The following is a 21,904-nucleotide window of genomic DNA, read 5'->3' as shown; positions in this document are numbered from 1 at the left end:
AGCTTAAGGAAAATTAAAAAGTTTTACGGTCCCATCCATTAACCAAAATGCCATAACCCTACTTTCACTTTACCCATACGGCTTAATTTTGTTTGGTTACCCACACTCATTTATATATGTTTGTCCAGTTCTCATCTATTGTTTCTCAATCATCATATTAACCGAATTATATGCTAGTCTTGTTCAAAAAAAAAAAAAAAAAAAAAAAAAAAAAAAAAAAACCGAATTATATGCTAGTCTAACAATGTCATACTATTAGATGTTTACACGTACATATCGATGATGTCTTGAGATTTATTTTCGAAAACTTTGGAGCTAATATGTAATAATTAACAAGAATAATAGAATTTGCCTTTCTTATTATATATTGTCCTAGTTGAGAACTCAGAATATATCGTTCTAAAAAGATTATAGTAACGTTATAAAACACGTGTGAGTTGACACTATTGGTTGATTGAATTTGGACTATGGCGGGACATGATCATAACTTTTTTTTTATATATATATAATTTTGTAAACTATGGCCTATATGAGTTTGATCAGATTTTCATATCCCATGCAGCATCATAGTAGTTTCGCTTGGTTTGAATTTTGCATGGGGGAGAAGAAAAAAAAATATTTTTAGAAAAGAAAATAAATTATAAATGGGCTTAAAGTTCATGCCCAAACTTTTCCTAAGCTAAGGGTCCATATGATAAATTAACAAAACTGGTTTTGGTATTTGAAAGCCCAATAGCTTTTTGAGAAGTAAAACAAAAAACTCTGTCGTTTGAATACAATTTCGCTGAGGTGGGAAAAACGTTGATTGACGAGGATGAATTTTATTTTCATAAATAAGTATATGTGTAAGATTTATAGTATAAAACTATGCTTAAGGTAATTAAAAAATACGCAATATATATTTGGAAAACAATACTTAATTCTCAATATAAATATGAATTATTCTTAATATAGTCAAAACTATAAAAAAAAATCAGAGTCATTTATAAGGAATTTTTTTATAATGTATATCATATTTTGCTTGGTCTGTAAGATGCCAGGGAGAGCCATAAAGGGTACTTTCGTAATCCACCTAACCTATCCTTACCGACCCGCCGAGTAAACGCCATGTCTGAAACAAAGCCTCTCAGATGATCCATCTTAATTCTCTCATCACAATGGATAAGAATCAGCCACGTCAACAAGACACGCTACTCCATAAAACACACGATAACTGCTCAATTGTTAATTCCCAATTATAACCCTTCCGTCAATAATATTCGCCTCTCTATTAATAGACCTTTCCAGAATGAAAGAAAGGAAAAAAATCAGAGAAGAAACACAAAATGGCTCGCCGCGACGTTCTCCTCCCCTTCCTCCTTTTTCTCGCCACCGTCTCCGCCGTAGCCTTCGCCGTAAGCTTCCTCAATCTCTAACCTCTCTCGATTTTATTTATTTGTTTTTAAATCTTGACTTATTCAATGCTGTCTGATTGATGATTTAGGAAGATGATCCAGACTGTGTTTACACATTCTACCTGAGAACCGGATCGATCTGGAAAGCAGGAACCGATTCAATCATCAGCGCGAGGATCTACGACAAGTTCGGTGACTACATCGGAATCAAAAACCTACAAGCCTGGGCCGGGTTGATGGGACCTGACTACAATTACTTCGAGAGGGGTAATCTCGACATTTTCAGTGGAAGAGCGCCGTGTTTGCCTAGTCCGATCTGCGCCTTAAACCTAACCTCCGATGGCTCCGGTGATCACCATGGCTGGTACGTTAATTACGCCGAGGTCACGACCGCTGGTGTTCACGCTCAGTGCTCGACTCAGAACTTTGAGATTGAGCAGTGGCTCGCTACTGATACTTCTCCTTATGAGCTCACCGCTGTACGGAACAACTGTCCTGTCGTGCTAAGGGATAGTGTCAGCCGGGTCGGGTCTGAGATCCGGAAGAAGCTTTCTTGGGTTGTCTGAGTGAATTCGTTTAAAGTCTTTTGTATTGTTTGTTTCGTCGTCGTCGTCTTCTGAGTGTAATGTGGCGTTAATGAATATGATTCGATAAATAAAACTTTTAGTACTCCATAATTAGAGTGAGATTTAGTGGATAAACACCTCAAAATCATTTGATTAGTCTCGGTCTTTATGTTAAATCTAAAACAAATAAATGAGATATTAAATACAAGGACTAAGACATGATGAACACAAGGACTATAAAAATTGATTTGTATGCACATAGGTGTCGATATTAATACGCGGAATCGAAATTTGATTGGACCAGTAAACCCCTTCGAAATTTGTTATATCAAAATGAATACAAACGTGGCATGAATACACAAGAAATTTGTTGTATTCATTTTGATATAACAAACTGTGTGATATTTATATGATATATTGTCCATATTGTAAACCTATACTTTTTTGTGGGGACAAAACCAAATTATTGATATTTTATTGTCAAGAAAATGTTGAAAAGTTTAAAGAATGTATAATGTGTTTTTTTATTAAATATTTTATTCAGATTAAATGGTATATATTCTTGGACAATACAAAGCAAACTTACAAAATAAGAATATATAAATGAAAATGTGTTGAAAAGAAAAAAAAAAACTGTAAAATAAAATGAAATATTAAATTTACATAACAATGTGACAAATAAGTTGGATTTGTGGAATCTCTAACGATCAAATGAATAGAATGGATCCAAAATCCGGTTAACTTTTACATCATATTGCAAATTTATTATTTAATTTTTCATTACTCAAAATTTAATAAAAACTTAAAACTAAAATTTTCAAAATCAAAATAGGATGTGAATAAAATTTTTAAAATCTTTTAAAATCAATAAGAAAAAACCTTATAAAAATTAATTAAAAAATTGAATGTCAAATCTAAATAACGATGCAATAAACAAGTTAGATTTGTGGAATCTCTAACGATCAAGTGACTACATCAAATGACTGGATCCAAAATCTGATTAGTTTTCAAATCATATTGTAAACTTATTATCCAATTTTTTATTAATTAAAATTAGAAAAGTCTTTTTTTTTAAACTTAAAAACAATTTTTTTAAAAATTAATTAGAAAATTGAATGCTAAATCTACATAATGATGCGATAAACAAGTTCGATTTATGGAATCTCTAACGATCAAATGACTGGATCCAAAATCTGATTAATTTTCACATCATTTTGTAAACTTATTATCCAATTTTCATTAATTAAAATCAAAAAAAGTTTTTTTTTAGAAAAATCAATGTAAAACCAAAAAAAATAATGAATGGGAAAAAAAAACAGTAAGAAAACTTTGTTCCTTTTAACTTAGCGTAAAAAAAGAAGAAGAGAAGGGATGAAATTGACCTAGTTTTTTGTTGGGTTTTTACGGGGATCACCGGCAAAACGAAGCACCGTCGCCGTCTCCGTGGAGTAGCATCTTCATACTTTGTGATGGTGAGAGGGAGAGAGTGACTGCGATGTAACTGACATAGAAGCAAAGTAAGCGCAGGGATCGAATAAGAGAGAAAAGAAAACCCTAAAATATCAGAGCATGTAATTGCAATCTCTCTCACTCTCTGTTTCTCTGTCACCGACAAACGAATCACCGTCGCCGTCTCCGTGGAGTAGCAACCACCTCCGCAGTAGTATTGTCTTCGTAGAGTTTCTTCAAATTTTGTGGCGGCGAGAGAGAGAGAGAGAAAATGCGATGTCGACACCACTGAAAAACCAAACCCCACAACAAAAAATAAAGCATTGGCTGGAGAGCCAAAGGTGAAATAGAAGCAAAGCAAGCGCAGGGATCGAATAAGAGAAAAAAGAGAACCCTAAAAAACCAGAGCATGTAATTGCAAGAATCATAACTCTCTCTCTCTGTTTCTCTGGTTTGTGATAGATACGAAAACGATCAGATAAGGAGAAAGAGTAAGGGCGAGACCTATATTTATAGACACATCTTATGTGTGTGTCTTGGGATCAAAGTTTCCTTTTTTCTTTTACACATCTCTGTTATGTCTATCCTTTATTTGACCGACTTATGACTCAAGTTTCCTTTTTTTTTGGTTACTCCTATGTTGTTTCCTTTTCACTGTGCTCTGATTGAAATAAACATAAAAAACACTTCTTGCCAACAAAATATTCAATCACTTCGATTTCTGTTTCATTGAAAGATAAAGAAAACTAAATGATTTAGTAAACTGTAAATCCCAACAAAGGATTTTGAAAGGAACTGTACATTATTTGAGTTGTCACTACATATATTCTTTGTTTCGTCAAGCTAGTCCTGGGCGTTCGGGTACCCGAACCCGATCGGGTTCGGATCTTTGAATTTTCGGATATGAAAATAGAATCCGATCGGATATTTTATATAATCGGGTCGGGTTCGGATAAAACCCGAACGGGTTTGGATACTTTCGGATACACCCGAAGTCCGAACTGAATTTCGGATATCCGATGGATTTCGAGTATTTTTATCCGAAATTGATAAAAATACCCGAAATCCTTATTAAAAACCCGAACCCATACCAAAATACCCGAAAAAGCATATAACTTAAATATCAAAAAACATAAAGATTGAAACTCAGAACTGAAAGTCTTAAAGAGTAAAGAGTTTAGAGATTCAAAGAGAATGCAAGTCTAAATTCTGATGTTTAAAAGAGAGAAACAAGTAGATAAAGTTTAAAAGAGAGAAACAAGTAGATAAAGTTTAAAAGAGAGAAACAAGTAGATAGCGTTTAAAAGAGAGAAACAAGTAGATTAGACAAGTAAAGCAGTCTTCTAATCCTCTTCTTCTTCTGCCATGTAACATGCTCAAGAGTCTTTTTCTTCACATTCAAACTCTGAAAATAAACAAACCAACATTACAAACTGTAACTTGTAAATAAGTACTTAACATGGCATAGAGAGATTAAAAAGTAACCTCTTTGAAGCTCATCTTCAAACTCAACTTCTGCAAGAATTTGAGCATTTGTAAGCACCTTTTCTTCAAACTTTATGTCTTGTTTTAACCATTTTGCAGTACACATAAGAACCTCCACCATGTTGTGTGTAAGACAACTTCTGTAGGGATCTATTATCCTTCCACTAGTGCTAAAAGCACTTTCAGAAGCAACAGATGACACTTGCATTGCAAATAATTCTTTAGCCATCTGAGATAAAACAGGGTATCTTGCACTATTGACCTTCCACCAAGAGAGTACATCATACTTAACTCCCATCATCAAATCTGGATTCTCAACTTCTTCTCTCAGATACATATCTAGTTCATTAGTATCTCTAACTCCAATAGTTCTGAGCAATGTATCATACTTCTGCTCCATCGGGTTGTATCCATCAAAATCATCATCGACCGAGTCAAATACGTCTTGATGTCTCTCTCGATTACTCTGAGATGAGCAGTGAGATTGAGTTTGTTCCGCAGATGCTGTTGCGGCAGCATATCTTTCACTATACTCTTTATACATATCACGCATTATAGCCTTAACTGAATCCTTCATTGCCTTAGCTTCTACAGTCTCTACCCCATACAACTCCTCAAAACACAAATTTGTAAACTGCATCTTCTTTCTCGGATCCATAACACTAACAATAATCAACATCCTGTTAATGTTCTTCAACCCACCCCAATACTTATCAAATTTCTGAAATATCTTCTCAGCATTTAACTTCACTTCGCTATCCCCACTAGCACAAAGTAATTGAAGCTTCACAGCAATGTTAACTATCTCGCCATAACACTGATGTGCATTCATAGTAGTAGAGGCGGATACTATCAATGTAGCTTTATAGAAAACATTAAGAAACTTAACTAACCTCTCAATTTTACGCCAATCTTGACTCAAAGGAGGTCCAATCCTTTTTACGCCATCAACATACTCCAAGAAGTGATCATTGTAAAGCTTATCCTCAAACTCCAATTTATCAAATGCTCCTTTAAACTTAATCGCCCTTGTCAGCATCAAATACGTAGAATTCCACCTTGTGCAAACATCTAGTAGCATACTACCATTTGAGAACCTACCATTTTCAACTCTTCGCTGAAACGCCTTTCTTCTATTTGGTCCTGACCTGACATATGAGATACCATTACGGACTGCAACCACACTAGCATCGATTTCAGTCAATCCATCCTTCACTATCAAGTTTATAATATGACCAGCACACCTAAGATGCATGAAATCTCCATCCATAACCAGAGAATCATTTGATATCTCAGAGAAGCTTGATTGAAACTGACTCAGAGAATTGCTATTAGCAGTTGCATTGTCAACAGTGACACTGTACACCTTCTCTATCCCCCATTCAGCAAGACATTCTAGAAGTGTGTTTGCAATCGTCGTACCTTTGTGATCTACCACATTCTTAAATCCAATGATTAGCTTCTTCAATCGCCATTGTTTGTCAATGTAGTGTGCTGTGATAACCATGTAACTTGAACCTATAAGAAAAAAAAATAACAGTAAGTATAGGTTATTAAGAATAAAAAGATAAGATCAGAATTTTAGTTTTTAAAAAAGTACATGTTACCGAAGAAACCCAAATATCAGTGGTGAGTGAGACTCTTTGCTTATTAGCCAAAAACCATTGCCTAAGAGTAGCCTTCCTCTCCACATACATTTTCACAATGTCTCTTGTTGCTGTCCTTCTTGAATGCGGTTTACAGAGGTTAACCTAAATGAATTACATATAAGAAAAGATTGATTAAAGCCGTAACAAATATATAAGATTGATTACATCAAGTGTATAAGAAACATGTATTAAATCATTCACATAATCAAAAACAAAGTGATTGACCTTATCGCAAATTTTTTTTAATGCCACTCCTTCTACAAAAGACAATGGCAACTCTCCTATCACCAACATTTGATTAAGTGCTTCTCTGAAAACATACTGGATATTTCCTTCCTTATTAATCACTTGTTGTCCTCCTGTATCATCTTGACCTTCTTTCCATGCCTTGTAGGCCTTACATATTTTGAGATGATTCCACAAGTTCTTCGTCCCTGATTTTGTTGCACAACCTAATTCATTTCCACAATAGTTACACTTACACCTGTTACGGTTGCCTGCTAATCTTGTGAAATGGGTCCATACACCAGACCTTGGTGTTAGTGTCCTTGGTGTCTTGTTTCGCTCAGCAGTAGTGCCACCACCAGATCCACTTCCCTGAGTTTGTTTTCTTTTTCCTCTTGCTCTCGGTGTCATCATTTCTTCTTCATCGTTCAAATCATCATCGGTATAATCTTCGTTCACCGGTGATGACGAACCCATCTGCATATCATATAAACAGAGATAGCAAAGTCACTAAGTCAGCGATAATAGATACTTACCCATATAACAATCAAAAAGACAAGTATAATCAAAATAAACCTCATACTCAAGTAGATAATTTCGGATTCTACAATTTCGGATTCTAAACATTAAACAAGATGAAACATATAACATCAAAGCAATATCAGATTCTAAAATCGAAGATGATCTTATTATTATCACTAACAATATTGTTGCGAAACCTTGTGTTTCTCTCTATATATATAGAAATTGCAGAGAAGACTTAAGAGAAAGTCGATTTAGTTACAGTTTCAGTTGCAGAAGGCGATAAAAAAAACCAAAGGACGATGAGTTTGAAATCAAAAACAAACCTGTGATTTCCGTCGTGAAGTCGCAGAAGGAGGGGATGAGACTAAAGGATTTAGGGTTTCCAGCTTGTACAAATGAGATTAATATCTGGTTTTATTGGATAAAAGCAAAAGGTAGCTTCGATTTTGAAGCTGGGTAGTCGAACAGGCTATAACAAGTTTGAAATCGATAAAAACAAAGAAAATAAAAGGGGGTTAGGGATTAGGGGGTTAATGGGTTTCTATTATCTTCGGATTTGGTTCGGATATCGGGTATTACCCGAACCCGATCGAATATCCGATCTTATGAAAAATCAAATCCGATCGGGTATTTTACCCTATCCGAACCCGAACCGAACTGCTCACTTCGGGTCGGGTTCGGATTCGGATTTCGGATTCGGTTAATATGCCCAGGGCTACGTCAAGCTATAACACCATACTCCATAGGAGAAGACGAGAAGTCAAAATGCTCCACCAAACCAATTCAATCACCATATTATTCTCTAAAATCAAATCCATATAAAGCAAAAGCAAAAGCATCGACAAAAGCAGTAGCATGACACAATCTCTTTCACTCCTTGTGAGCGAGGATGAAGATTCCAGAAACTTCATACCATATAGTTTAGATTTCAAATTTTCAAAAAGTTTGCTGGATCTACGTACTATCCAATTTTTCCATTTTCAATGCCAAAAAGAAGGATTAACAAAATCGTCTAAATGAAGTACACCAATTGAAGAAAACAATCAAAGAGCGCACCCTAATGTTTCTCTCTTAGTATTTGGTCAAAATGGGTCATTGTGAAACAGAAGTAACTTCTTTAAGAACCTCTTGTGAGAGCTCATCTGGATTATACTCAACCCCAAAGCATCTAATAACCTCCATCTTCGGATTTAACAAGTACCTATTCACAAAAAAAAACACATCTCAACATTAAGCTTTACCTTTTTTTTGTTCTTTCTTATGATAGAAACAAGATGTGATAGAAGATGAACCCTTACATGTTGTGAGAAGTATCAACGAGATAATCGTCTCCGTCTTCTTGAACTTTCTTGAAGTAGACACGATACTCTTGTGCCATTTGCCTCATTGCACTTGCAGCTCCGGTTAGTCCTAGTATTCTACTGTCAAACTCTGCAAAAAGACACAAGCAACAAGAAAAACCTCAGGGGGTTGCGAAAAAATAGCTGTATAACACGGGAGCAGAAAGTAAAACCGAGACCTTTTAAGTATGCGCGGAGATGAGAAGGTGAATCTCGTTGAGGGTCAAGAGTGACGAAGACAGGCAGAATCTTCTGGTTATGTTTCGACTCTGTTCCCATCAAGACAATAAGACATCATTACTAAAAAGATGATATTATAATGTGAAAGATCTGGAGTTCAGCTCAGTTAAAGTGAGTCATCAACCTAGTTTATCAACTGCTTTGGAAATCATCTTCAATTGCTCGGGACCAACATCCGGGGAAAACGAGTATCCAAAGTAGAGTAGAATCCATTTACCGCAAACGTCTTTCTCAGTGACTACCTTGTTTTCAGTGCTCATAAGAGTAAACGGACCTCCGATAATTGGACCTTTGACAGTTGTATTAGAACCGCATCCACAACCACTGTTGCTGCTGGTGCTTGATTGACCTGCAAAAGTAGGAAGTAGAAAAGATCTAAGCTTTTTCTCAACCCAATGTGACAAACACCCATCATCAAAGTCTATATATATATATATATATACCTTTAGGAACTGCTCTTCTCTCATCGTTGTAATGAAGAAAGGTGATGAATCCAGCAAATCCAAGCAAAATTGCTGGCTGAAAATGCAAACATAGCATCGAATTGTTTTTTTTTTCCCAAAATTCAAAAACAAGTGAAAGCAACAAGAGAGAGTCTTTAGAGAAAACTATACAACAGCATAACGAGCACGAGAACGAGAAGAAGCTTGAGTTCCTCCTCCTCCTCCTAAAGGAAAGAGAGGGTTAACATCTGGCATTTCATGGCCCTGTCTTGTTGATTTACTGTAATTGAATGATTGAATTCGTTTCGATGGTCCAGACCTAAACAAAAAGAAGTCTTGAAATTGAGATCAATCAAGGCTTCGATTCAATCAAATGGTTTCAAGAACAAGACTTTCTTCAATTTTGATACTTTAGAAGAAAAACCCAACAAGAAACATTCGCATCAGCATCAAAATTCCAACAAAAAGAGAGCAAATTTTTAATAGCAGATGGAAGTAACAATTTGTTCTGTAAGTAAGATCCCCTAAGGAATTAAAAAAATTAGGGTTTAAGAGGGGTTTAAGAATAGAAGAGTGACGAACCTGCGGAGAAAAGTAGCGGCTTGACTCGCACCATATCTGCAGGAAAGAACAAGACGGCGACAAGGAAGCATTTGGATCTGTTTTTTTTGACAATTTTTTTTTGGTTCAATTCAGTCAGAAAAGCTTGTTCCAGTGAAATCGTTTAGACTCATTTTCCCCGAACTCGTCGTCTTTAAAGAAACCCCGTACTTTGCTCCTCCTACAGAAGAATCTTTTTCCTTGGTGAAGAAAAAGTTTTTTTTTTTTTTTTCTTGGTGCCCAAGCTCGTCTCCGTTTGTTGTTTCTCTTATGTTTTTTCTTTCTTTTACATCTGGGCTTCGTCAATAGTTTATAAACAACTAATGTCCAACTATTTTTATTAGAACCATAACGTATAAGCCAATAAAACACATGTCATCGTTTTTCCATCACTTATCAACAACTTTTTTTTTTAATTAATTAAAATAACAAAAGCTCGGAGAGACAGTAGAGTGGAGACATATTAGGTCAAGCCGCTGTCCCAGAAATAAAAAAATTATGCCATTGTTGTTGTCTGCTTGTGATTTTGCGAAAGAGAATAAAGAGGGATCAAAACTTGCGGCTTGCTTCTTCTACTACAGATCCTTCTTTGGAGCTTTTTGAAAGGTAAGCAAAATCTCTCACCATTCATGGTTTCAAATCAAGTATCAACAGATTAACTTGATTGTGTTCATTTTAATCAAGTATCAACATATCATTTTCTTAAAACAACTCTGGTATATGTTCATTTTAATCTCGACCCTCATTAGATTATATCAACAGATTAACTTGATTGTGCTTGACATGAACGTGTTGTTGACATGAATGTGTGCTTTTATTTTCTTGTATAGATATAAGAAGAAATTACAAAATCCACAGGCAATTGCGGCAATGGGGATGATTTATAATAGCACAAAAAAAAGATAAAGATTTATATTTTACCTTTGGATTCTTTTTAATTTTCCAACGAATGCCCCCACGTTAATAACAAATAACATCATTTTTTATTTTGTTTCAGTAAAACTACGAAAAAAAATGTTTAATAATAAATGAAGCCAACAAATTTTTTTAAAATGAATGATTTACTTGTATAACAATTTCTTTTCTGACTTTCTCGTGGTATCGATCAGACCCGTACAATTGATCTGCTATCGCTCTAAACTATTAAAAAAAAAAAAACACTTGAGGTTATCAATCAGATATGAGTACCCAGAATCAAAATGAGAAAAAGAAGTTTTCAGAAATCTAGCACACCTGACAAATTCCATCGCCAAGAACCTCCACCTGACGCAATCCGCAAGCTCTTACCCTACAAAGACGATAATCCTTGAGAATTAATAAATAAAATAGAAAAGAAAGCCTTTAAGGGATTAGTTTCAGCAAATACCTTTCACTAAGGCCGTAATAATCCAAGCTGGCATCATCAACCGGGAGAACAGAAGAAAAATTTACCTGTGTAACAAACCAAAACAGAGAGAGCTAAGCATATCGAATGGTTTCTACTTGTAGTAATCAGAATATAAAGTGTAATTGTTAAGAGGGCCTAGAAGATAACTTACACGAACTTGACTTAATTTGGAGAGGCGTCTTATAATGTCTGGTTTTTTCTTATTCTTAGTCTCAACAACCTCTCTCTTCTTCTCCAACTTAACTCTTTTATTCTCCAACTCAGCTCTCTTCTTCTCCAACCCCGAAGCAAATCGCGGATAACGCAATCAAATCTGAGTTAAGGTACTCGTTTCAGGAGGATCCCAACCCTTGAAACATAATGGTGATGAGCGGAGATGGAGATTTTAAAGACGTTCTTCAGGAGGCGTTGGAAGCCGGACACAACACAATGGTTGCTTATTGTGATGTGAAAAGTCAAGCCGTTACTTCAGCTAAAGCTATCAAGTATGCTATGTTTAAATGGAAGTTGAGACAATTGTTAAGTGGAAGAGAAAACAATGCCTTGTGTAACGGCTTGATAGCGTGACTTCTCAAGATCTGACTCTTCGGCTAGTGAGGATGGACCCAAGGAACGTGTGGGTATGTAAATCACCACCCCCACTCCTCTCTATGTATGTTTCCATCTCTTATTCATTGTCTAAAAACATTGTTTGATAGATGTGTTCAATATTTATTGGCAGTTCCTCCATCTCCCAAGGAGCCTACAAATTCCCTCAGGATTGATCGTTTCCTAAGGCCGTTCACACTGAAAGCTGTTCAGGAGCTTCTGGGTAAAACCGGAAACGTCACTAGTTAGTTTCTGGATGGACAACATTAAGACCCATTGCTATGTATCAGTAAGACCGCTTCTTCATTCCTTTTGATTTACAAAAATGTCGATTCCATTTGTTCTTTTCATTTCAATTATCTAAATATCGAAAGAATGTCTTGTAACATGAGTGAGTTGTGACGTAAATGCAGTATTCCTCTGTTGAAGAAGCTGCAGCAACAAGACAAGCCGTGTATAACCTGCAATGACCACCTAATGGAGGCCGCTTTCTGACAGCTGAATTTGTTGGACCAGAAGAAGTGAAAGCAAAACTGGAAGCTCCTCTGCCTCCGCCTCAACATCAGCCACAGGCTCAGGTCCCTTCACGGCCACCTCCAACAGCTCTTCCACCGCCACCACCTCTGGCCAAACCACCTCAGATCGTAGAACGTCTTCCTCCACCTCCTCCTCTAGTCTCTGAGGAACAAGAACCTCCCATTGTCACTCTTGATGATCTTTTCAAGAAGACAAAAGCAATCCCCAGGATATATTACTTGCCCTTGTCAGAGGAGCAAGTTGCAGCTAAACTTGCAGCTAATAATAATAAGTGATCTTGCTGTTTGGGGGATTTCAGGTCATTATTTTCGTAGCAGGCTGTTAGGAATTTAGCTCAGTGCGGACAAAAGTTGAGGACTTTGTTGAGTTTGATTTGTTATTTTTACTGTAGAACGCAGGAGAAGACTCTTCTTATGTTTGTTTAGTAGACTTTGGTTTGAACTTTGAACCTTTGATGAACGAATAGGGTTGCTTGGCACTGTGTGACCTCTTCTTCTCCATTTTTTTCTTTTTAACCTTAATATATGAACAACTGTTGGTTCAATAAAGTAATAATGAAAATCCAATATTTACCAATTTACAAATCTTAAACGAATGAATTGATTAACATACAGATGTACGAAATCTTTTTACTTTTTTTTAATCCGAATCAGACGGAAATTTACTTCGACTTTGGTCCTCACTATTCACTAATATGCACTTCAGATATGGAGATATATATCTTACTTTGTTTAGGTATGAAGTATAAGATTCCTTAGAAAAATGTTTGATTGGAACTTGTAAATCAGAGTTAAAATAGGTAATGGGCGTGTGTCAATGGAATAACCTTTTACACTTGATAACATAACACCAAGTAAGTAACACACAAATAGCACACTTTCACAAAACTATAAACACGACCAAGATACGTTTTAGACACATCACGCATACATACATACATAGATATTACATGCTAAGAGACAAGGAAAAATACTTGAATAAACTCTTCAAGAATTTCACGACTTTAAATTTCACTTTTGTGACTTGACCTCTACTTGTTCATGAGATAAACTAGAAGGATATATTTTATTAGATTTCCTTCCGGAGGCAGACGAGGCTTCGACAGGGAGGGGATGAGCTGCATCGTGGCCGGAGTTTCTCTCCTTTTCTCTCTTTTTCATTTTTTCCTTCTGATTCTTCTGTTTGGCCTCTAGGTGTGCGTAACTTGCTGCCATGGACAACATTTCTTTTTTTTTTAGTGTTAATTAACGAAATAAACGTAGTCAAGATTTCCCAAGGTGGAGATTGGGTTTGTCGAAGAGTGTCTATTTATAGAGGTTTCTACGATTTCATTGCCCTTTAGTATATATTCTTTTCTTTTAATTTTTTTATATATGAGAAATGGGTCCATAGTTTTCATGATACTGCATGTAGCAATTTCATAAAGTGTAGATACAAAAAGTAAAACGGGAACTATTCTTTTTTTAATTGTTGAGCTATAATCGATTAGGTAAGAAAAGATTTTCATGAAAAAATGAAATATATAACATACACAGTTATACCAATTTGAAAACTAGTTATATACCAATTAATAGCCATATCTAGTGTTTGGTTGTATAGGTTGAGATCAGTGTCATCTTTACTCGACTTCTAAAACAGGTAACGAGTCAAATGTTAACATATGAATAGAATGGAATGTATTTTATGTTTGTGATCTCGAAGTACATAGCTATAAGAACTTTTTTACAAAGCTTCTCTTAGCCCTATGAATTCAGATGATAACGTACTTTAATCGTGAGTGAGACTATGCATCAACTAATTAAAAAATACAATTGCTTGATGTCTTAAACCATCGTGTGATTAAACAGAATAGGGAGTGGGTTCTTCCACAAATTAACCTATAGTTGTTAATAATAATAATTCAATAAAAGTGATTAATTACAAGGGAGGTTTCCATCTAATTTGTGGCTTTCGCTTTAAGGGCGGCTCTTAAACCAGTGGCAAAACTATGGTCCTCCAATCCATTCACGTCTTTGCCAATAAAATATAGTTAAGCTTTGCATGGTTCGCTATGTGATCTCTGTAATCTAGATACATAAAATATAAACACACTTTAAGAAAAAGGAAAAAATGAATAAGAAAAAATAAATTACGAAGAACTATTAATATTTAGCATGTTAATATGTTATGTAGTAGTATTTAGTAACATATGAATGGCGTAGCTTTTACTTCGAGGGCGGCTCGTAGAATAGATGAATGGTGGTATTACGCAGCCCATAGATCATTGGTAAAAATATTTAATAGACAAGATTACTCTCCGTATCGTATATGTCATAAGAAATTAAAACACGATTAAGATGATTAGGAATATTTAATTTGCACATCGTATCTGGTGTGGTTTAACCACTGACATGTACTTGCTTTTATAGTAGATAACAATAAAAATGCATTAATCAAATTCACAACAAGAGAAGAACAGAGATTAAAGAGTACTTAGAAAAGTTTACCAACAAGAGGGCTTTGATTCAATAAATTATAGCTTCCAAGCCACAACATGAAAATGAGAACATTATCTTCTATAGTAGGTACGTAACGTGGGTTAACATTTACAATGATCATTGGTGCAGTTAGAAACGTTTTAGAGCTTAAATATGATCAGTGTCTAGATTATATTTCACTCTTGTGTTAATAATATATCATATTCATACCCCAGTCCTACAGTTTGTACTCATTAATAAATAATACATTTTGACTGATTACATTATAAATATATAACTACGGAAGCAACAATGGAAAACTCATTCTCTTATATTTTCAAAAAGACTTAACGGTGGTACATAACACATACCCACGGACAATGAATCGGCCGGTAATCCAATATGTATTATGTGTCTATATATATATATATATGGACACAGTCACACAGATTAGAACATTAGCGATTAGTGATAATGATGATATATAATATATTAAAAGTCCATGCTAGAGCTCAAAGTTAGTAAGGGGATATTACGTATATATCCTTATGAGAATTTAATATAATTAGCACACATTATTTGTAATTTAGCACACACCCTATTGTAAAGAAAAATTAAAGTTGAGATGCTTTAAGGTTGGACACACGCACCTTATTCACAAAACATGTTTGCTTGGGGTTTCATAAGAGTTCTAAATTTGGTAAAAAAAAATTGATCACTGCAATTGACCGACTCAGTTTCCACTTAGATTAAAACTACTTAAATTAGCTAGTTCTAAAGAAACGAGTGAGTGAGACATGGAATTTAGTGGATCGACTTTAGAATGTTTTGATAATGGACAATACTTGCCACTCCACTCTCCAAATCTACTTCATTAAATAACTCACTCATCAATATGTTATTCTTTTTTTTTTTGTGAATTAAGAATTCCAATTTTATAAGTTCTATGGCTAATTAGTGGCATTGACTTTTCGTAATTCATCGTGAATGCGTTAGACCATACTCCGAAGTCCATCTGGGTGCAATATAAGGCTTATACCAAAATATCATTGTCTGAAATTCTCTTATTAAGTATATAATTTTTTTTTTTCTGTAGAATAAAAGAAAAACTAAAGGTCTTGTATGTTTCGTCTAAATTTTGAATAGAAATATAGAGTTAGTTAAGATCATCGTTAGAAATTAAAATTTGTGGTTTTGCAGTAGTAATGATGTTACTATTAAATATAACAATTAGTCTGGAGCCAATAACAAGTGATTAGGGGGTAATTTGTCTCATACGTCTCCCTAAAGGCCAATCCATAAATCTATCACACTCTTCTTTTTCTCTTATTGGCCTCTGTTCATGCATTTTAAATATCATACAGATTTGATTATCAAAATCAAGCAAAGTTTACCAGGTACTAGTTACTCAACCAGAAGGTTTAGAAGCATATAAAACAACATTAATTTTTTACTTTGACAGGTGAACTAATTCTTTGTGATAATGATGTTAGTACAGTGTTACACTATTCGGTAGTTCAAATCGGATATGTGATTTCCTGACAGAAAAAAAAGTTCCAGAAACAAAACAATGTCTGAGCCCGGGTTCGAACCGGGGACCTCTAGTGTGTGAGACTAGCGTGATAACCGACTACACCACCCAGACTTTGATGTTCATTGTTAGACATTAAAATATCTATTACCTAATAAACATCTGATAGCCGACGTGAGTTAACACATTACGTAGAAAAAGAAGATGACCAATCATAATCACGATCGAACATGTAACTTATGTAATTGAAACTAGGGAATACGCATTTTTCGTTTTAAGAACGTTTCAATTTGTTCAACACGTTACATACGGTGAGAAACAATTTTTTGGGGAAGCCTCATAGCAAAGCTTCAAATTTTAATTTAGAAAAACAAAAAATCAATCAATAATAATTATAATAATTTACAAGGACAACTTTTGTCTTAATATTACTTGATCAAGAACAAAATTTTGTTTTTACCAATCAAGTTTAATGTTCCTTTTAATATCTTGAAGTGGCCGACGTAAGTGTCTGAGATGAAGGCTCCGACGAGAGGACATAGATTAGTGAAACCAGACCAAAATGTTAATGACATTTGAAGCGTCGACTTGTTCTAAGTGGAACACTTTGGTTAGATAAACCATAAAGTTTGGCAAGAGAAGAAGAAGAAAATTTTCGAGATCAAGACTGACTTGATCATGTACAAACGATATTACAAAGTATATAAAGACTCAATGGTTACAAAGATCTTCCGAAAATATTGCAGAAGATATCTAACTAGTATTGACTTAGTTGAGGAAACTTAGTTGATCTCTTGTTCTTAATGAAAATTGCTCTTAAAATATTTTCGGACAAATTTTTTTTTGCCTATTTAGGTTGCAGAAATGCACAACATTCATCCTCACTTACTATTTTGCTATTAATGAGATTCAAATCTAGATCTTTTTGCCCTTTTCTAAGTTTTAATTTTTTTAAAAAAATAATAAAACGAAAATTGAAAAAAAAAACAAATTTGTTTTACAAAATCAGAAATCTAATATATTTATGCAATAACTCTCTTTAAAAAAATGGAAGATAAATATTAGAATATCATATGAATATTTGTTTAAAGAAAATTTCTATTTTTAAAAATATTAAAATGGTAAAGATCATTATGACGATTTTCTTTCTAAGCTATATATATATATATATATGTTCAGCCAAAACAGTAAAAGTCAGATTCATTAAACTAAACATATAGTCTTGAGAGTATAATTTTGCAATTATTGTTTATTTGAAATTGCTTTAAATTGATAAATAACATATAATAAATTGTAAATTTCCCATTTTGTTTAATAAAAAAATCAGAAATCTAAATTATATATCTCATTTAAAAGTAATAGAAAATAAATAATAGAATATATTGCAATAGTTCTTTGAGAATATCCCTATTTTAAAAATATTAAATTTCTGTAGACCATTTGTTTCACTTTTTTTTTTTTTTAAACGAAAATTAGAAAAAAAAACGGAAATCAAATATTCATTGATTTTGATTGTGACTTCGAAATCGGCACTATATCTAAAAATTGGATATGAAATTTAAATTTTATATGAATGTAGGTATACTTTAGCACTATCAATTTGTAATGGTATAAATTTCACCCCATATTTAGAGGCTTTCGTTAAGGCCCATTATTAGTTGGGTGTATACTTAAAAACAGATCGAGGAGGAGGACTTGGTGCTGTGATTTCTTTAGGGTTTAGAAAATGTGGAGGAACGCAGCGGCGAAGCCTGAATACGCAACAGAAGACATAGCCGTGTGGTGGGACATGAACGACTGTCCAATTCCCGAGGGTTATGATGCTCGCCGGGTCCGTCCGAGTATAGAAGGCGCGTTCAAGAAACTAGGCTACTCTGGTCCTGTCTCCATCACGGCCTATGGCGACCAAACACAAACCCCTGCTCACCTCCTGCGAGGGCTCTCTTCCACTGGGGTCTCTGTTGCGCATACCATGTCCGGTTAGTCCAATTGCTACTTATCGATCTCTGGAATTTAGGGTTTAAAATTTCAATTGCTACTCATCGATCTCTGGAATTTAGGGTTTAAATTTCAACTATCCCTAGATCTCTGGAATTTAGGGTTTAAATTTTCAACTGTTGCTTTTTGAAACAGAGAGCACAAGCTCAAGCATGTTTTCGGATATGGTGATATGGCGAGGTCATCGTCCTCCTCCGGCTACAATGATGCTCATATCCAATCAGGTGGCAGATGTCTTCTCTTGGGATCTGGCCAGGCTACAACAACACACCAAATACAACCTCTTTCTGGCTTATTCAGTTACTTCTCATATATGGTCAGTCCTGCCCTCTTCTGCAGAGTGGCTCTGGAAAGAATTACTAATGTCCTCCGCGGATGAAAAAGTTATCTCCAGTAAATTACGTGCAGCCGACTTTTATTGCAAGTCGTGCGGTTACCAGGACGAAGGCGTGGTGAAATTCCGGAAGCATCTTTCGAGTAGAGATCATGCAATGAGAGTAAGCATCCTCTCTCTCTCTCTCTCTCTCTCTCTCTCTGCTGTGTATCATCTTTTCTTACCTGTTGTTAATCTTTTTATTCCACTCTTTGTCCAAGCAGGAGATTAGAAACCCTTGTGATTGGCAACTTGACCCTATAACGAGGATGTGGGGAAGGAACTACCAGGCCAAGCCTGAACACGCGACAGCTAAAATAGCGGTGTGGTGGGATATGAAAGACTGTCCGATTCCCGAGGGTTATGATGCTCGCCGGGTCCGTCCGAGTTTAGAAGGCGCGTTCAAGAAACTAGGCTACTCTGGTCCTGTCTCCATCACTGCATATGGCGACCAAAGACGAACCCCTGATCAGCTCCTGCGTGGGCTCTCTTCCACTGGAGTCAATGTTGCACATACCATTCCCGATGTTACATACACGCGCATGTATTCGGATTTGCATAAATGGCAAAAGCTTAATCCTCCTCCGGCTACAATGATGCTCATATCCGATACTACGGACGACTTCTCAAGACCTCTTGCCTTCCTTCAACAATTGACAAAATACAACCTTTTTCTGGCTTATTCATATAGGCCTTATAAAATGTCAATCCTGGTCACCTCTGCAGAGTGGCTCTGGGACAGCTTACTGGCAGGTATGTTTGTTTGTCCTGTCCTCTCATCATCATCCTCCAGTTACTTACTTGCTGAAAGCAAACCTAATTTAATTATTCCTGTTTCTGAGCTCTAGTTCGTTTTGTTTTTTTCTTCTTTAGACACAGTTTCAGAGACAAGAACACACTTTCTTCAGAGGTGCAGTGAAGAGGGCGAAGAATCTACCGGAATGTTTTATTGCAAATTGTGCGATGATTGTGATTGCAAAAACCTTGATGATTTCAGGAAGCATCTCTCAAGTAAAGAACATGCACTCGAAGTAAGCATCTTCTCTCTCTCTGTCTACTTATATCAGTCAATACATTGTTTCATTGTCTACTAACCATTTGTGCAACAACCTGTTTAACTTTTTCCACTCGTTGTCTAAGCAGGAGCGTAGATTTATTGAGTCTAAGCAATTATCCGAGTACGAGGCACAACTATCCCGAGAGGCAAGTTTTCTTAATGTTAATTATAGATTTTCTACAGAGAGTAGTAAAATGCATATATATTTATCCGATTTCTCTCGTAAACATTAAGGGGACACCGAAATATGAAATAGAAAGCGTGAAATTTGTTTACTTTTGACTTTTGTTTTTGCTTAAAGGCTTTTGAGTACACCCACTAACTCACCACAATTTTATGTTTCATATATATATATATATATATATATATATATATATATCTTGTAGGCAGTAATAGACAATTTTCCAAAGAGCAAACGTTTGAGGAAAACATTTTAGACGGGCCTTCGTTTTCATAATCATTTACTTCTTGCCAATCGTGGAGTTCGACGTAGATCTCAAACCTGCAATAAAGAGTACTGAAATGACCACCGGGCAACCATCTGGCTGAGACGAGTGTGAGACATGATCAGCCGCCTGCATCGAGAGTGGGAAATGAATTCGGTTGTGTTTTCCTTCTTATGTTTCGTTTTTTCTCTTTGTATCATTTCGTCGGTTTGAACTATTTATTTTCCATCTCGGTTTGTTTGTTTATAACAATTAAGTTAAATTCTATTATTAACGAGCGAATGTAATCTCTATATATTAATTAAGAAGTGCCGATCGAATATATAATATTACTTGATGTACCAATCAAGTTTAATGTTCCTTTGAATGTAAAGCTTGTCAATATACTCTTTGATAGGTCGCGATGCTTCCATGTACCTCCTCATGTTCTTCTCAACAGATTGATCTGTTTCATTGAGCCGTAACAAAAGCTGATCCCTCGTCGGAAGTGTATACATCACTGCATCCGTGTACGCGGTTGTGGCAGCGTCTTTCAACGAATAGTCATCTGCGATCAAGAATTGTTCAAAGATGGCTCGGATCAGATCTAAGCCTTGTCTGACTCGTCTTAGATTACACGAATGGCTTCCCGGTGTTTTGACCGTTTCTTTCTCCACGTCTAGGTCAAGAATGTTCTGTAACGTGTCGAAGCGTTTTTGACGCCTCCTCCAAGTCCTTAACCTTAGCGACATACTCCAGCTCCGCAAATTTGAAAGCAAATCCAAGGCAATTGAAGAGTACAGGGTGACTACACGCACTACAAAAATCATCAAGCCTCATCAATCCATCTTCTTCTTCGGTGATCTCAGATCTTTGCGTGGTACACACGGCGCGTTGACTCTGGCTGGCGTGGTGCACACGGCGTCTTCGAACATGTCTTTTTCCTCCTCTTCTTCGTCTTCTACTTCTTCTTCCATTGCTTTCTTTCTCTCCTCGTCTTCCTTATAAAGCTTCGCCACGATTTCTGGACTTTCTTGAAAACTCTCTTAATTGTGATGGGTCAGAGGAGTAACTTATTTACGAAGAAATTGGTAAAGACGTGTTGTGTGATTCTGAAAGAAACGTGAAGACTTGCGACTTTTTGTTTTGGAACGTACGTGTATGACTATATATATTGATAAATTCTTGTGGGGATTTTTAACTATATATAAAGAATGATTAATGGCTATAAATGTTTGCAGCTATTTTGTGAAAGAAATAAGATCATATTTTGCGTGATCTAAAGTAATTTTACAAATATTGAGATTCGGAATGTTTTTTTAGTTACTACTATAAATTAATTATTTATTGAAATCCACAAACCATTAAATTGTTAAACTAGAAATGATATTTAGAAAAGAAAACAACTTATTCCATGAATGTTGAGGAGATTTTGAGTAGTTTTTGGATTATAGATTTTAGCTTTTAGATTTTTGTTTTTTGTTTTTGGATTTTACAAAAATAAACAAAATAAATAAATAAAAATTTCATAGAAGAAATCTCAAAAACTCAATGAAATGAGATGTTGGATTTCATTAACAAACTGTTAGAATCTAGATTGCCAATGTTAACAATGCATAACAAATATATGATTATG

General features: G+C 35.3%; 4 protein-coding genes, 1 non-coding gene and 2 pseudogenes across 9 annotated transcripts; 3 read left to right on the top strand and 4 right to left on the bottom strand.

The window, feature by feature from the left end:
* The first annotated feature begins 1,239 nt into the window (after positions 1-1,239).
* LOC104720894 (PLAT domain-containing protein 1) lies at positions 1,240-2,071 on the top strand. The gene is made up of 2 exons (XM_010438790.3): positions 1,240-1,394; positions 1,484-2,071. The coding sequence occupies exons 1-2, from the start codon at positions 1,326-1,328 to the stop codon at positions 1,958-1,960; spliced, it is 546 nt and encodes a 181-aa protein (XP_010437092.1). The 5' UTR covers positions 1,240-1,325; the 3' UTR covers positions 1,961-2,071.
* A 6,118-nt stretch (positions 2,072-8,189) lies between these two features.
* On the bottom strand, positions 8,190-10,346 carry LOC104720891 (protein HCC2). Its single transcript, XM_010438788.3, has 7 exons — positions 9,899-10,346; positions 9,488-9,635; positions 9,317-9,392; positions 8,998-9,222; positions 8,813-8,902; positions 8,592-8,724; positions 8,190-8,494 (listed from the first exon to the last, which is right to left on the bottom strand). The coding sequence occupies exons 1-7, from the start codon at positions 9,967-9,969 to the stop codon at positions 8,386-8,388; spliced, it is 852 nt and encodes a 283-aa protein (XP_010437090.2). The 5' UTR covers positions 9,970-10,346; the 3' UTR covers positions 8,190-8,385.
* A 1,447-nt stretch (positions 10,347-11,793) lies between these two features.
* Positions 11,794-12,906, top strand: LOC104720889 (uncharacterized; annotated as a pseudogene). Its single transcript, XR_015570829.1, has 3 exons — positions 11,794-11,923; positions 12,025-12,180; positions 12,305-12,906. The product of XR_015570829.1 is annotated as an uncharacterized LOC104720889 (transcript).
* Positions 12,907-13,245: 339 nt separating this feature from the next.
* Positions 13,246-13,737, bottom strand: LOC109127526 (uncharacterized). The gene has a single exon (XM_019232442.2). The coding sequence runs from the start codon at positions 13,649-13,651 to the stop codon at positions 13,439-13,441; it is 213 nt and encodes a 70-aa protein (XP_019087987.1). The 5' UTR covers positions 13,652-13,737; the 3' UTR covers positions 13,246-13,438.
* A 2,718-nt stretch (positions 13,738-16,455) lies between these two features.
* Positions 16,456-16,529, bottom strand: TRNAV-CAC (transfer RNA valine (anticodon CAC)). The gene has a single exon. It is a non-coding gene; the product is annotated as a tRNA-Val (tRNA).
* Positions 16,530-18,063: 1,534 nt separating this feature from the next.
* On the top strand, positions 18,064-20,649 carry LOC104720886 (uncharacterized). Of its 3 annotated transcripts, none has more exons than XM_010438785.3 (6): positions 18,064-18,394; positions 18,549-18,910; positions 19,011-19,539; positions 19,660-19,817; positions 19,930-19,989; positions 20,230-20,649. In XM_010438785.3, exons 1-6 carry the CDS (start codon positions 18,142-18,144, stop codon positions 20,278-20,280), a joined length of 1,413 nt encoding a protein of 470 aa, XP_010437087.1. In that variant the 5' UTR covers positions 18,064-18,141; the 3' UTR covers positions 20,281-20,649. The 3 variants fall into 3 exon arrangements, with proteins under 3 accessions (XP_010437087.1, XP_087327631.1, XP_010437086.1); XM_087471505.1 differs by having other exon boundaries at positions 18,077-18,394; positions 19,930-19,993; positions 20,234-20,649; XM_010438784.3 differs by lacking the exon at positions 20,230-20,649 and having other exon boundaries at positions 18,077-18,394; positions 19,930-20,120.
* Positions 20,560-21,381, bottom strand: LOC104720887 (ACD11 homolog protein pseudogene; annotated as a pseudogene). Its single transcript, XR_015570828.1, has one exon. The product of XR_015570828.1 is annotated as an ACD11 homolog protein pseudogene (transcript).
* Positions 21,382-21,904: the final 523 nt, after the last annotated feature.

Source organism: Camelina sativa, chromosome 11 (assembly GCF_030686135.1).
Source record: "Camelina sativa cultivar CO46 ecotype springtype chromosome 11, ASM3068613v1".
In the NCBI taxonomy this organism is placed as follows: Eukaryota; Viridiplantae; Streptophyta; class Magnoliopsida; order Brassicales; family Brassicaceae; genus Camelina; species Camelina sativa.
Note: the sequence above shows the minus strand (reverse complement) of the source record. Positions and strands in the feature narration are given on the sequence as shown.

Bases quoted from the DNA above. Each gene is read 5' to 3' on its own strand.
- LOC104720894 (XM_010438790.3), top strand. From the start codon at position 1,326: ATGGCTCGCCGCGACGTTCTCCTCCCCTTCCTCCTTTTTCTCGCCACC. The intron at 1,395-1,483 runs GTAAGCTTCCTC...TTGATGATTTAG, and splicing joins TCTCCGCCGTAGCCTTCGCC to GAAGATGATCCAGACTGTGT.
- LOC104720891 (XM_010438788.3), bottom strand. From the start codon at position 9,969: ATGCTTCCTTGTCGCCGTCTTGTTCTTTCCTGCAGATATGGTGCGAGT. The intron at 9,636-9,898 runs GTTCGTCACTCT...CTTTTTGTTTAG, and splicing joins GCCGCTACTTTTCTCCGCAG to GTCTGGACCATCGAAACGAA. The intron at 8,725-8,812 runs GTCTCGGTTTTA...GTCTTTTTGCAG, and splicing joins TCTCCGCGCATACTTAAAAG to AGTTTGACAGTAGAATACTA.
- LOC109127526 (XM_019232442.2), bottom strand. From the start codon at position 13,651: ATGTTGTCCATGGCAGCAAGTTACGCACACCTAGAGGCCAAACAGAAG.
- LOC104720886 (XM_010438784.3), top strand. From the start codon at position 18,142: ATGTGGAGGAACGCAGCGGCGAAGCCTGAATACGCAACAGAAGACATA. The intron at 18,395-18,548 runs GTTAGTCCAATT...TTTTTGAAACAG, and splicing joins TGTTGCGCATACCATGTCCG to AGAGCACAAGCTCAAGCATG. The intron at 19,540-19,659 runs GTATGTTTGTTT...TTTCTTCTTTAG, and splicing joins CTGGGACAGCTTACTGGCAG to ACACAGTTTCAGAGACAAGA.